This window comes from Cherax quadricarinatus, chromosome 52 (assembly GCF_038502225.1).
Source record: "Cherax quadricarinatus isolate ZL_2023a chromosome 52, ASM3850222v1, whole genome shotgun sequence".
Taxonomy (NCBI): Eukaryota; Metazoa; Arthropoda; class Malacostraca; order Decapoda; family Parastacidae; genus Cherax; species Cherax quadricarinatus.
Genome location: NC_091343.1, coordinates 23,384,725 through 23,400,415, shown reverse-complemented (window position 1 = coordinate 23,400,415; position 15,691 = coordinate 23,384,725). Strand labels below are relative to the sequence as shown.

Here is a 15,691-nt window from a genome sequence, read left to right as displayed (position 1 = left end):
ATCTTGCATGTTAATGAGACAGACAAAAGACACCAGCAATCCTACCATCATGTAAAACAATTACAGGCTTTTGTTTTACACTCGCTTGGCAGGACGGTAGTACCTCCCTGGGCAGTTGCTGTCTACCAACCTACTACCTAGGATAATTATAATTATCAGAGTATATATAAAATATGAAATAACTTTAAAACACTTGAAATTCTGGAAAGTTTCCAGACATAATGGAGAATCATGCTCACAGAGAATATAAACAAACCGGGTGGCCCATGGTGACTGTATTAGAAAGCCAGATGGGGGAGCCGAAAAGAGAGTTTTGGTCATAATTTGAGATGTCTGTATTAGTGGAATGCCGTAAGGCAAAATGCTCTAAAGTGGGGCCCTACTATACTAAAAATGTTATAAATGGTGGAAAGGTGACATTAAAACAATATCAAAGATGGTTGACACAAATCCACTACCATTATAGTATGCTCCTTGTTTAGCAACGAATTCCTTTATTGACGTGGTCTTAGGAATGGAACTCCATCATTAAGTGAGGAAAGGCTGTAAATAATGAGTGCATTTCTAAATGCATATTAGACTGGCCAATTTGATGCATACTGGACATGTGCACTCTAGAATATCAGCAAAACTCAAACAGTTCTGCTAATCTGAGCTCAATTTCAAGCTACTTCAGTCCTGAAACCAATTTTAATTGGTTTCAGGATATCTTCCATTCTATCAAATGAGACAAGAAACTGAGAATACATAATAAAACACAAAAATACACCAAAAAGTTGGTTTTAAACCAAAAACATGGACGCAGTTTTTTCTCATGTACTGAATACTGCAGGACTTTTTTTTTTTTATATGGTTCACACTTACCACATAGTCCAAATTTACTTCTCACATTATATAATTATTATAATCATGGGGGGGCACTAAACCTGTAGGATTATACAACACATGTGGGGGAGGAATGGAAGATATTCAGGCTCAATTCAGGGAACCGGAACACAGATCCATTTCTGTAGATCAAGAGCCCCTCACCAGAGTCAAGGAACCTCCTGTGAGGGGTATACTGCTCACAGCTTATCTAAGTGAGCTGAGCTTGTGGCATAATACAACAGAACTGACCCTGGCTTCAAAACTGTAGTACAATGGGACAGACACCGAAAGTGTTTAAAGTAAAGCATCAGTGATGGAACATTTCAAGAGATATTTCTTCCTTGATGCTGGTGAGGGGACTTTTTTTTTCTAAGGATTTGAACTCGTCCTTTTATTTCTTGGATCAAACCTGATTACCTCCCTTTATCCAAAGTGCTTTATGACATCTAAGGAATAAGGAGTTTAATGCTTCCCCATGTATGTAGTATAACAATAATAATCAAGGGCTCAACTGGGCCAAGGTGTACGAGTTGATGTCGATGCAGAGTTGCTTGTTCTGGAGTTCTTGGGCATTATATAATGCATCTCTGCTCTGTTTTACCCCCACAGTACTCTATACAGGTAATGATAAGGCACTTTGATAAACACTTTTGCCCTTATCAGTGCAGCATCAACACTATGGCAGGCATTAATCATGCAGTCTTTAACTTACTAGACAAGCATCCATCTTGCCCTGAGAGTGGCCTGCACAGAACATTTCAAAGTGGAGCTTGACATCTATGCCCTTGTGGTGGTGCCAGCGGAGACATTCCTCATTGCTGATGATGGGAACCATCACCTTTCTTAATATATTGGTACCCGTTTTTCCTGGAAGGAAAAAATAAATATCTTGATCATTAATTAGACTTTGATCTTTAAATTTATACATGACTTGAATCATGAAATTGTAATAGCACAATTGCAAACAAACTACGGAATGGGTGAGGTTTGAAGCCATGGACCTCTCAAGGGAGGTTCCTTGATGCTGTTGAGGGGCTTTTGATCTAGGGAATTGGATCTGTGCTCCAGCTCCCTGAATTAAGCCTGAATACCTTTCATCCTTCACATGAGCTATATAATCCTATGGGTTTAGCGCTCCCCCATGATTATAAGAATAATTGAAGCCGTGGTGAGTGAGCTTTAAAACTCCAGGCCAGTGCACAAAAAACTGATCAAGGGTTCAAGCCCCATCCATTCCGTGATTTATAACTTGAAAATAGAAATAAGTCAATGGACAAAAAATTAACTTAATAAACAGACAAATTTTAAAATATAAGGCAAAATAATGTATGTATTAGAGAGACAAGTGCAGTATCCTACATGTTATGTCATCAAGGATGTCACTTCATTGAAGGGACTCTTGCTTATCCTGTTGCAGTTATGTTTACACAGCACCTAAGAAATGGGAGGAAGTCAAATCTGAGCCAAGGAAGGGGAGGGTAGCTGCTATTCTTTGGGTAAAGAGTCCTTCACCAGCATGAAGGCACTCTCTTGAAGGAGGAGGAATGCATATTAGAATTCTAATATGAATATCTATCCTAGAAGGATAGATGTTGTATTGTATGTAAGTATACAGTAGTGCATTTTTTTGCAACACCCAGCCATTTCCCACTGAGGTAGGATGACCTTAAAAAAAAAAAACACATTCACCATAATTCATTCATTCACTGTCTCTTTAGAAGTATGTTGACATCACAGTTTGGGTGATATCCATCCAAACTGCTATTTTCATACCTGTAATGTGCTTATTAGTGCAACCAAAACTCTGCCACTCACCAAATGAGTTGTCAGTCTTGCCCCAGCCAGCTACGATGCCGACTTCACCAATAAAATCATCACTGGGATCCGGAAGGCAAATAGGTAAAATATTGTCTCTGTAAATAACTGGACGATTCAAGCGTAGTACAGCAATGTCAAATCTGTTAATGAAATTTTTATTGTAATGTGTGAGGAACATGTAATATAGTGTATTGAGTACATTTATACAGTACAAAGCCATTAAAAATGTATATGCAAATATATAACTACATGTATTTAGTAATGTGTATAATCATTGATATTATTTTGTATGTAATGATAATGTAATATAATGCTATAAAAATAAAAATATTACTGACCATCAATGTTTTTCACTTAACATGAAATACTGAGGTTTTGGGCAATTTGGTTAAAATGATGAATATTTAATCAATGACTGAAAAACACACAAATACCCTCACATAGGAGAATGAAGCTAATGATGACATGAAATATCCCTCTAGACTTGATTCAAACTCACTAAATAAGAGGATGCTCTATATTTCAGTCTCTAAATCAAGCTCTCTTGTTAGAGGCCAATATCTACAGCCTTCTCTTCAGGGCTTTGTAGCTGTGAAGTTAGTCTTACTTAGAGAGTTGAATTTAGAGAAGTACAGCATAGTGGATATTAAAAAGATCTGTGATACATACATACATAACTAATTACACAATATTAAACACCTATGTCAAGGTAAAAAAAAAATAAAGTGTCTTGGATGAAGAATTATGTTCAAACTGAGGATCTATAGGTAGAGTGTCTGCTAACTTTAATATACTGTACACTAATTCTCCCCTCAAGGAAGGTTCCTTGATGTTGGTGAGGGGCTCTTGATTTAGGGAATTGGATCTATGCTCCAGTTCCCCAAATTAAGCCTGAATGCCTTCCACATACCCCCCCAGGCGCTGTATAATCCTCCGGGTTTAGCGCTTCCCCCTTGATTGTAATAATAATAATAATAATGTACACTAATTCTGTGTGAATGTAATCTGATAACAAAACACAAGATGAGATTATTACCACCATTATCAGCTACTGTATTGTACATACAATGTGTATGAACACTTTATAAATAATTTTTGCAGTATTTAAATATTAAAAACAAAAATGATAAAAAGAGCACATTTCTTAAATCAAAGTTTTTGAAACTATAAATGCATATTGGGCTTTGTGATTACTGTATTCAAGAGCTATAACTTTTTTTAGATTCAATAAAAAAAATCAAATTCAAGGGTAAAAAGAAAAAAATTGGTTGTACATATAACCAACCTGTCAGGTTGAGTCAACATATATTTGAAGCTCGGGTGTATTCTCTTCTCTAAGACTGCAAAGGTTTCCTTGGGGAAGGGTTCATCGTACTCGCCCGTATCTTTGGTATCAAATTCGCCCAGATGGACAGTGATCTGGTTCAGTCGGGCTCTAGAGCAAAGAAATACAGTAGAGCTATTATCTATAATTGTTTTAATGGTTAGGTTTATATTAATCAAATGTAAACTTTACCAGGAATGGTTCCCAGCAGTAGCTCAATGATTAAAATTCACTCATACCCCAAAGGACTCAGTCTTCATTCTTAGGCAGGCAGAGATGTAAGGTCAAGTCCTATTACACCTGCTGCCCATGTTCAACTAGCAGCAAATAGCCACCTGAGTGTTAGTCAGCTATCCTAGGGAAGAGGGCTGGAGAATCCCAATAGCAATAAGTCCCATTGCTTGACTTCTGAGTTATCCTAGGTTAACAGCCTTTTGGAATTATCAGTCTGAAGAATATCTTTTTCTTCTCACTAGCAATGGTTACCAGATAATATTACCCATCTGAATATCATCTAGCACTAGTAAATGCATACACTCATCCTTTTTTATTTGACTTTTCAGGTATTTTTTGAAGTTCCTGGAACTATGCAACTTTGGTTTATCTTTCAATTAGCAAAACACATGCCAAGGTCATGCAGCACTCAGAAGATTACAGGTAATCAGATTTGATCTGAAGAAAGGAAGGGTAGCTCCAATTCCTTGGTTCAAGAGCCCTTCACTAACATCAAGGCAACTCCCTGAAGGGTGAAGAAAGTTGGATTCCATCCCTGATCCTTGCACTTTAATCATTGTTAAGTTTAGCATTACAGTTAACACTCAAGGCAGATGTGTATCTTAAGCAGCAAGTAAGCCACAGTAAATACTGTGTTAAACGCTACAATAAAAGACTTACTTATGTACACAGTGTGCAGCTGTAGCAACAAAGTAGTGATTGATGAGGACGCCTCCACACTGATAACCCGAGATGCGAATGTGTGCCTGCCAGGGAAACTCTCCAAACCTGGCCTCATTACCACCAATGATTCTCTTGGCAAACTGAGATACTCTTTGAATACCACACTCTGAAACATTCAGCAGGTGTTGGCAAAGTAGGGCAGGCTGCTCAACATGGACTTGAAGCAGTGGTTAAAGTACCCATTAAAGTGGAATTAATTTAGAACTGCATGAAGGAATAACTGGGTCTTATCAAAGTTATATAAATAAAGATAACACTTATGGCTTTACCAAAGTAAACCACAGGAACTTTTATTCACACTAATGTATGAAATTGTTTAAAAATCTACATTTTTACAGTAATTAGTATGAAAGCATTGCTCTACAATATTCATAAAGCTATATAAAGAACAAAAGAAAGGATCAGATTTCATATCAACCACAAAATGTACAGTCCAGTATACACAAGCAAGAAGTTACCAGAGAAAAAAAAACCTTAAAGCCAATATACAGCATAGCCCACCAAAATATTTAGGGTAAGAATTTCATGTAATTTCTTTGATCCAAAGATAGGAAAATTGCCTGAACTATGAGTGAAATCACAGAGCCAGAAGCCATTCTGCCTATCACAGTGATGGAGAGGAAAAGTTAACTCAAATTTTGTTTACAGGAGAATAATGAAGAATGTAAATGTGACCTAACAGCAATAGTTTCACAGTGTATGATTTATAAGGAAGTGCATATAATTTCGAATGGCTCTTGGAATCTGTATAATACAAACCTCAATCGATTAGTCCGTTCACCATATTTCAGTATTGTAGCTGTACCGTACTTAAATATAGTTTTTTAATATTTATTATTAAAGCTCTTCTTTACTACTTTATTTACTGTTAGTGTTCCGCTTGGCAATTCAATTATTATTTCTACCTGGTTCATTAAAAAGAGTCGGTTGTTGAACTCTGGACTCGACGGGAACCTGGAACTGCTGTCTGGCCGAATTTAAAACTGGGCCCACACGAACTGTAACAGAATCCTTGTCATAAAGTTCCTCTGGGATACTAAAACAAATTTCTTTTAATACTGCATGCTCATCAGTTTAGGAAAGCATGCCGAGGGTCTTAGGCTGGTTACGTGTTTGCTGTAGGTTTAGCACTGGGGTTTTATTAATGTCTGCACATGTGCTATTGGCATTAATAATGACACATGCTGCATTAATAGCTGGTTCGATAAGCGACTAAACATAGAAATGATGTAGTATTTAGACCTGTTAATTTGTGCATGCTAAAAGTGTGCCACGACTTCATTAGAGTCGTCCATTTAAATGAAAATAAATGCAGTTTTTGTATTTCAGAAAAGTCTGCATGGTATAAATGGGTAAATGGGTTAGTGTCATGATTGGGCAATTATAGTCAGAAATTTAACATCATATTGTACTATTTTATAAAGCACTAAATGTACATGGGTCATTCTTAATCCTCTCTCAGCTGACTGTAGTCTCGTCTCTGATCAGGCTGTTGGTAATTGCCAGCTTTGTATTGTACTGTACAGTAAGACTCCTATGTCCTCAGGGAATACATTCCAAGACCTACCGTGGATAGTAGTGAACCCTATATACAAGTCGTTTTTTGTTTGCATACATACCTATGATAAATTTTTATTGATAAATTATGCAGATTAAGTGGAGAATTAGCACTTTTTCACTGATGGGAAGCACTTCACCATTTTTCCTAGGCTTTGAACAACTGCCATCAAAACTACTGCTGTGCTTTGGTGTCATTATTAAGCAAAATTAAGGATTATTTTCAGGCCATCATAAACAGTGGATAACTGAAACCGCAGAAATTGGACCCACAGATATGGGAGGTTTACAGTATTGTATTAGAATCCTAACTCATTATAGCTATTATAATGCTTAGTTTCCTATACATACTATACCTGGAGGGATATTTCTCTGTACCAAGAGATGGGCCTACAAGAAAGTCCATTTTTTATGTGAATAGACCATGTATCACCCCTTATGTCACCTCTGCTGCCTCAGTCGCTCTCTGGAACATTTGTGTATGTAATGCTCCTGTTTATTGAATGATTTTTGGATATTTTCTCCACCCCAATTTATCTGTGTATATTACCCATGACACCAAAGATGAATACTAATGATGCTAGACTTAGCTGATTGTTTAGATAAAAACTGAGGTTCTAGATATGTCAGGAGGCAGTGCAGGATTAGTAATCTATAATTACATTAATTATACATTCTCATGCCTTTAACAGTAGCTGTATTTCTACAACTTTTGAATATGATGATTGATAATATATGAAGTTAAAGGAGAAAGTTGTGCAGTGAAGGTATGATTTAGAGTGTGGGGTAGCCATTACAAATTCATTTTTGTTTGGGATGTCTAAGGCCACCACAGTTTATGATGTATTGAACTGCAACAGCTGTATCAGCTCAATACATCATATGGTATAAACCACTGGAGGTCTCAGAAACAATTCTGTTTTTCCCATATGCTCTTCAATTAACACTAATCTGTGCTGATCTTCAGGAACATAACCCATGCATTATTCGAGAATCTATTGTATGTAGATTTTTGAATTGTTAGCCGTGTGCAGAGAGCATTTAGGAAGTACAGGAGAAGGTACTCCCTTGTAACAGAAGCAGAGGATACCCTGTAATAGGTGAAGGAAATGATGCCCTATAACAGGTGAAAGAAAAGATGCCCAGTGCCCACTGTAATAGGTAAAGATACCCTCTGTAACAGGTGAAGAAAGCAGTGTCCACTGTAGCCCTATGGGTGAATCACTGAATGTTATAACATCAACAGCATATAATACCAACAAGTTGCAAAGGTTGGTAAATGAATTTGGGGAGGGTATGTAAAAGAAGGAAATTAAGAGTGAACTTAGGAAAGAGCATGGTGATGAGGGCATCTTTACTGGAGAAATGTCTCACTGCACAGTAGGCTTTTGAGTCTAATAGAGGCATGAAATGAAAGTAAAATAGTGGAGCAATGAAGTAGTGATAGTAGCAGAGCAGCAGTGGTTGTCAGCTTGCTTAGTGGAGACATAATTTTAACGTGTTCAGTTCCTAAGCCTTCGTAAACCTAGGCCTCTTTATTAGACCTATCAAAGCTAAGGCACTAAAGGCCTGTTTCATCACTATTACTTCCAACTCATGCCTCTGAACTTAATCAGATTGAAAAAAAATCTACTGCTCAGGTGAAATGTTTTTTCACTGAAGACAGCTAGGTGTTGCTCATGTGTCTTATTTATCAACTGAATGCTATATTAACATATGCTCATGTCCAGTCTTGTCTACATTAATCCTCCCTTCTTGAATGCAGATGATGACATTGAGAGGCACTCAGCCAAAATATATTGAAGTTTAGTTTACCCTAGTTCTTTATTGAGCATATTATTTAGGTTGTCGTATATTTGTATATTAGTGTCATTTACAGTTATCTGCCTCTACTACAAACAGTAATCCCAATATTTAATTGTGGTGAGAATGAATAAAACAAAGTATATAGTCTTTGTCAAGCCACATGTTATTTTCAATTATGTAATGTTAGAAGTCTAAAAATGGATGCATTACTAAAAAAAACCCTTGCCACAATTACTGAGTAGGAAGGTGCAACATGCAACATCACAATAAACAGAATGAGATACAGAGGAAATACACAGTTGTGATTCTTTTAGAAAACAAGAAAGAATTTTTAAATAAGTGCATTTTCTGCACTGAACTGCTTTTTGTGAAAAGAGGCAGACTTTCAAAGAAGCCAAAATGGAAATCAGTGAAAATGATAGCCACTAGCAGATGTAGGAACATTTGTAAAATATTACTCGAGCTAAAAAATAATTTAGGCTTATGGTATTTATATTTTAAATAAAAAGTTAAAATGGAGTTCACATTACATACTTTAAAGTCTTTAAAATTGTATATGCATTAGTGGTTGTTGATTTAGTAGTGAAAGTAATAGTATCACTGTAAAACATTCGTTTTATTCATGTAGTTAGCTAACAGCAATGGTGGATTTGTCAAAAGTGGCAGCAGTAATACAAGTACAACTGTACTGTAATAGATGCAATAGTTATTGTATATTCACTGCATGGCATCCAAAACTTCTCTAACAAGAAATCAGAGGCTTGTAGACTGCACCAGAGCTAATGATCCTAGCAGTTGATAAGACTTTAAACATAACACCTAATGTATATAACAGTAAAAATATTAGCAAGAGAATACTGTATTCAAAAGATAGATTTAATGGCATAATAAGTTTTTTCAGATTATTAACCCACAGGGTTAGTAACCTAAGATAACTCGAGAAGATCAATCAGTGTGGCTTCATTCCCAATGGGGTCTTTTGATCTTTTTTCCCCAGTAAATGACCCATAACAGTCACCTAACACCCAGGTACCTGCCTACTGCTTGGTGAACAGGGGCAACAGGTGTAATGAAACATGCCCAACATTCTCCATGTGCCAGGATTGAATCTGTGTCCAGATGTGAGCCAAGGGCACTACCGCTTTGTTTGTTTAAGGATTAAAAATTTAAAAATTATGGCATCAAGGAAAAGATCACAAAAACCTACATTTCCCACAGAATACAATTATAAATAAAAAGAATTTATACGGAAATCAGAGATTCTCCTGCGAAGACATGTGTAGGAAATCAAAACTAACTCTGGTAAAAAGAGCTCAGATATAAGAAATTTAACAAATTGAGGAAATAAAACTCAAATAACAATAAATACTTGGAGAAAAACAAATGTGAGCAGTAAAAAGAACTAGCATAATAAAACTGCTGTACGAGCGAGTCTGGAAATAATCGGAACACAGTGTGGCAGTAATGCGTAAAAGAAGTCATAATAGGTTTAACGAGGTCAAAAAACACCAGTAAATATCCTATTCAGTGTGCTTGGGAGGAAAGGGACAGCAAGTAGGAAGGATAATTTACCTGGGAGTCGATTAGGGCCCCAAAATCGTGGGGGAAAATAAGGTCTTGGACGACGAAGTGGCAATCGCTGTCGACCAACTGTAAACATAGGTACAACAAGATACAGTCAGTCTGCTATTCTAGCTACATACGACAGGTTACAGCAGGATACCAGTGTCACAGCTTGTCCGTCATATGGAGCTATAGCTCGTCTGAAGCAGATCTGAGTCGTAAGTTATTTAATCAAATAGTAAATTCAAGTGATATTGAGTCATTTTACAGAGTTTGTTACTTTCATTTGAACCTGTCAGGAAAACATAAGATAATTTCCCTTAAATATTCCTCTTTTCTACATACACCGAGAGGTGTATGGCTGTCAGTATATACACCGAGAGGTTAATGTAATTCCTTTTTTATACAGTGTGCTTAAAATTTTCAATAAAGTATCAAATTTTGTGGGTCAAAGAATAACCTTATACACAAATTCTCTCCATCAAAATCCTTGTAAATATTACAGTACACGGTACATTAGCAAACATTAACATGAAACTGACTCTTCAAGACTTGAATTTACTGTTGTTTGCCTTAACAGTTTATTCTTGTATTTTCCTGAAGTCTGTGTCAAGCACTGAAGAATTATAATTGCCAAGGAAGTACTGTGTGTGGTGTTTCTAAATTACTAAGGTCAGTAAATTAAACACTTTATAAGAATTCTAGTTTCCAATAATTACAGATACAAATACAGCATTTGTTAATAATGATTTTGATTAATGTTTTAATTGTGATAGATAAGAAAGGTTCACAACCTTTGGCATGTCACTTCAGTACCTTTTTCTCTATTCAGATTTACAGTAAAAATAACAACGCTTAATAATTATACAATAACAAAGACATTTAACTTGGAAATCTTCAGGAAGTTAGGAAATAAGTGATCCAAAGACAGAATTATTCCCATGCATGGCTGATGTGAAATCCTGTCATTACTTATACAATCAGTTGACAAGTGTGCATCTGCATTAATATAATCCATGACAAGTGCACATCATGCTGATGACATGACGATTACTGAAATCATATCTGGTTTAATATGCCCAGGGAGGTTGTTTCCCAGTTGACTGAGATGGAGGAGGGTGATAAAGGAAAGAGAAAGGCGAGCATCAGTACTGAAGATTCGGAGAGCAACATCACCAAATGCAGACAAGGGTGGGAGAGGAAGTATAATAAGCTGAGGTGTCATGAAGGGGAGCAAATACATTTACTCACTCTCTTGCTATGGTTGTTCAAAAGCTTGTTTTGTTGTTAGTGCTGAAGCAGTGCTGAATGTGAGACATAAAATAATCTAATCATATACATTTATAATTGGGTTATAATATAATTAGTATACATACAGTATATGCAGAAATATGAGCTTACAACAGTGTTAGTATACATGTAATCAAATAATTTTTCTACTCATAGCCAGTGATTTAATGGAAGCCTGAAAATTTTAAGCTTCATTAATAAGATTAAAACAGAGTTCTTGCTTTTTACACTATAATAAGTAACATTAAATAGTGTATATTCACAACACAAAAATATGTTTGTACAGCATAGCTATATTAGTCAAGGAAGTTTATAAATTATTTTAAAGAATAAAAGAATAAAGATTTTATTTCTTTGCAAAGGTTACAAAGTGTAATTACAATTCTGAAAATTATAACTGAATCAGCCCATTACTGTTCAGTTTCTTGACCATGTCACCATTGTGTTATTAGTGATAACAAACAATATTTAGAGTCTTATGCTCCTTACATAAATATATGTTAGCAAGTGTTATGTCGAGTGTTACGTTCAATACAGCCACCACACTGTTGTCAGGAGTGTAAAGATTCATTGTAAAGTGATAGATAATGGAAGACCGAGACAGATGTCAGAAGAACTTTTGGTTAATGTAATAAAAAAATATACACCAAATGTATAACAATCAGAAATTGGTTTTGATGAGTCAGACATATACAGTACCTGAAAAAGCAACAACAAAGAGCACAATTAATAAACTATATAAAGTTTACTATATATTGTTTGGATTCATGAACACTGAACTAATAATTTACATTCATTAATTGAAAATACTGAATAAACTTAAATGGAATACTATGATCTGAAAAAAATTGAAAGAAAAATGTATAAACTTAAGATCATGGAAATTTGACTGACAGAATATAAAAATTTAGATATTTTTAATGTTTACCAGTGGTTTAACAAAATATAGTTAGCAGCTCATAAATTATTTAATTTTATTAGCTTAAAAATTGATAATTAATACATAACATACACTATACAGCATAATACCATATTTAAATATATTAAAACCTCAAGAAAACAGACCCCTATGTAATGATTTCAGATATAAAGGACAAAATACTTGGATGGACAAATGTTTGATGCAACTGACTAAGAGTGAGAGTGAGAGAGATATTTCATTCGGATTTTTAACCCTGCAGGGTTAGCCAACCAGGAGAACCCAAGAAAGGCAATGCATCATTGAGGACTGCCTTATTTCCATTAGGATCCTCAATCTTGTCCCCCAGGATGTGACCCACACCAGTCGACTAACACCAGGTACCTACTTGCAGCTAGGCGAACAGGACAACAGGTGTAAGGAAACACGTCAAAATGTTTCTACCCTGCCGGGAATTGAACCCGGGCCCTCCGTGTGTGAAGTGAGAGCTTTGCCAGCCAGGCCAAGGGGGTCACCCATGTTCTATTGAGATTTTGCCCATTAATGGTAGCATGTGTTTATACAGTGGACCAAGTCTGCTGTCCTGGGCATTTTGATACAATGGATATATAAATGGACACCCACTTCCTTCCCTATAACAGAGTTATATTGTACCACAAAAAATCTATAAGTACATAGCATTTAAAAAATGTTGCAGTAATACCCTTCAAGAAAAGGTACTTCAGTGGTAGTGAAGGGCTCTTGATTCAGGGAATAAGGGCTACTCTCCTATTCATCAGTTCTCACCAAAGTAATAAAGAAAGCCAAACAACTATATTACTCCAGTAGATTCACAGACACTAGAGGAGATATAAAAAAGACCTGGAAAACACTCAGATTCTAGGGACCCACAAACTGAAAAAACCAAGAATATTGTCCTAACTAAACCTAATGAAACACCACTGCATCCCACTGACACAGCTAACAAGATAAACGACTTCTTCTCAACCATAGGGTCTAATCTCGCCAATAAAATCCCACATACCAATGCCCATGCCGGGGACTACCTAGATGGGAATTTCCCAAATTCCTTCTATCTTGCACCAACTGAGCCCTCGGAAGTCACCGAGATTATAAAGTCACTTAAAAACAACTCAGGAAATCTGTCTAATGTCCCACCATTACTGTACAAGCGAGCGGCCCATGTCCTTTTGCATGCTATCTCATTACTTTTTAACAAGTCACTAGAAACTAGCACCTTCCCGAAACTACTCAAGACGGCAAGGGTTACACCAATACATAAAGGTGGTGACCATACAGACTTAAACAACTATAGGCCAATATCAAACTTACCATTGTTATCCAAAATCTTTGAGAAACTCGTGCACAGGAGACTATATTCATTTATAACAACACAAAACATACTCAACCCCTGCCAATTTGGATTCAGGAAAAATAAAAGCACTAATGATGCAATCATAAAAATGCTAGATCTGCTTTACACAGCATTGGAAAATAAGGAATATCCACTAGGAATTTTTATTGACCTAAGAAAAGCTTTTGACACAGTAGACCACAGCATCCTACTCCACAAACTTGACCATTATGGTATAAGAGGCCATGCGCTTGCATATTTCAAATCTTACCTTACTAATAGGTATCAGTATGTCACCATTAAAGACACAGCATCAACAACACAGCCACTTGATACTGGAGTTCCGCAGGGAAGTGTCCTTGGTCCCCTGCTCTTCCTCATATACATCAATGATCTTCCAAACGTATCTCGACACCTGAACCCCATTCTCTTAGCTGACGACACGACTTATGTCATCTCTCACCCTAATCTTGCCACCCTCAACACCATTGTTAATGAGGAACTGATCAAAATATCGACTTGGATGACAGCCAATAAACTTACGCTTAACACTGACAAAACCTACTACATTATGTTTGGTAGCAGAGCAGGAGATGCTCTGCTAAAGCTCCCGCTTCACACACGGAGGGCCCGGGTTCGATTCCCGGCGGGTGGAAACATTTCGACACGTTTCCTTACACCTATTGTCCTGTTCACCTAGCAGCAAATAGGTACCTGGGTGTTAGTCGACTGGTGTGGGTCGCATCCTGGGGGACAAGATTAAGGACCCCAATGGAAATAAGTTAGACAGTCCTCGATGACGCACTGACTTTCTTGGGTTATCCTGGGTGGCTAACCCTCCGGGGTTAAAAATCCGAACGAAATCTTATCTTATCTCTTATCTTACCAGACATAATGAGGGCAAATTCCTAGGCCTATACCTTGCCTATACCTCATAATTTGTAATATTTTAAAATAAAGAATTAAACTAAGTCTGCCCGAAATGCCTAGCCATGCTAGGCGTTCTAGTGGTACACTCTGTAATCATTATTTAACTACATGTAAACCACACAATAACCGAATTCTGTAAATTCAACATTGTAATCTTTATAGAGAATAAACTTTGAATTTGAACTTTGAATTTGAATTCCCTGGATGAAACCTGATTACCTTCCATACCAACAACTCACTCAGAACGACTCAAGAAATCGTAATGACACGATTGCAAACAAACCATACCCCCGGCCGGGATTGAACCCGCGGTCATAGAGTCTCAAAACTCCAGCCCGTCGCGTTAGCCACTAGACCAGCTAGCCACAATAAGATTCATCCAACTAGGTATATTTCTACTAACCTTCCTATGGTGTAGAAATATACCTAGTTGGATGAATCTTATTGTGGCTAGCTGGTCTAGTGGCTAACGCGACGGGCTGGAGTTTTGAGACTATGACCGCGGGTTCAATCCCGGCCGGGGGTATGGTTAACTCACTCAGAAATGTTCAAGAAATGGCAAAGTATTTTATCCACAGTGGTATATTGCAGACCATTCTGGAGAAATACCCTGACTTTGCTAGCTGTAAATAATGCATTACCATGTGTGTGTGTGTGTGTGTGTGTGTGTGTGTGTGTGTGTGTACTCACCTATTTGTGGTTGCAGGGGTCGAGTCACAGCTCCTGGCCCCCGCCTGTGTGTGTGTGTGTGTGTGTGTGTGTGTGTGTGTGTGTGTGTGTGTGTGTGTGTGGTGTGTGTGTGTGGTGTGCGTGCGTATGTGGGTGTGTGGGTGTGTGTGTGCGTGTGTGGGTGTGTGTGTACTCACCTATTTGTGGTTGCAGGGGTCGAGTCCTAGCTCCTGGCCCCGCCTCTTCACCGGTTGCTACTAGACCCTCTCTCTCCCCGCTCCATGAGCTTTATCAAACCTCGTCTTAAAACTGTGTATGGTTCCTGCCTCCACTACGTCATTTTCTAGGCTATTCCACTGCCTTACAACTCTATGACTGAAGAAATACTTCCTACTATCTCTCTGACTCATTTGTGTCTTCAACTTCCAATTGTGGCCTCTTGTTTCTGTGTCCCCTCCCTGGAACATCCTGTCCTTGTCCACCTTGTCTATTCCACGCAGTATTTTATATGTCGTTATCATGTCTCCCCTGACCCTCCTGTCCTCCAGTGTCGTCAGGCCGATTTCCCTTAATCTTTCTTCATAGGACATTCCCCTTAGCTCTGGAACTAACCTTGTTGCAAACCTTTGTACTTTCT

The 15,691-nt window shown here is 37.3% G+C and overlaps 1 protein-coding gene across 5 annotated transcripts in view; it reads right to left on the bottom strand.

Annotated features, from left to right (window-relative positions):
- The window catches only part of LOC128696858 (serine protease 27), a 120,650-nt gene that overhangs the window by 9,614 nt on the left and 95,345 nt on the right, over nucleotides 1-15,691 (bottom strand). For 2 of the 5 annotated variants that reach the window (XM_053788280.2, XM_053788281.2), the window contains exons 5-10: nucleotides 9,902-9,979; nucleotides 5,872-5,964; nucleotides 4,904-5,072; nucleotides 3,971-4,120; nucleotides 2,683-2,825; nucleotides 1,580-1,734 (exon numbers count right to left, since the gene is read on the bottom strand). In XM_053788280.2, the coding sequence (XP_053644255.1) occupies nucleotides 1,580-1,734; nucleotides 2,683-2,825; nucleotides 3,971-4,120; nucleotides 4,904-5,072; nucleotides 5,872-5,964; nucleotides 9,902-9,979 (788 nt within the window). The remainder of the gene's footprint in view (nucleotides 1-1,579; nucleotides 1,735-2,682; nucleotides 2,826-3,970; nucleotides 4,121-4,903; nucleotides 5,073-5,871; nucleotides 5,965-9,901; nucleotides 9,980-15,691) is intronic. The other 3 variants (XM_053788283.2, XM_053788282.2, XM_053788284.2) reach the window with 3 other exon arrangements.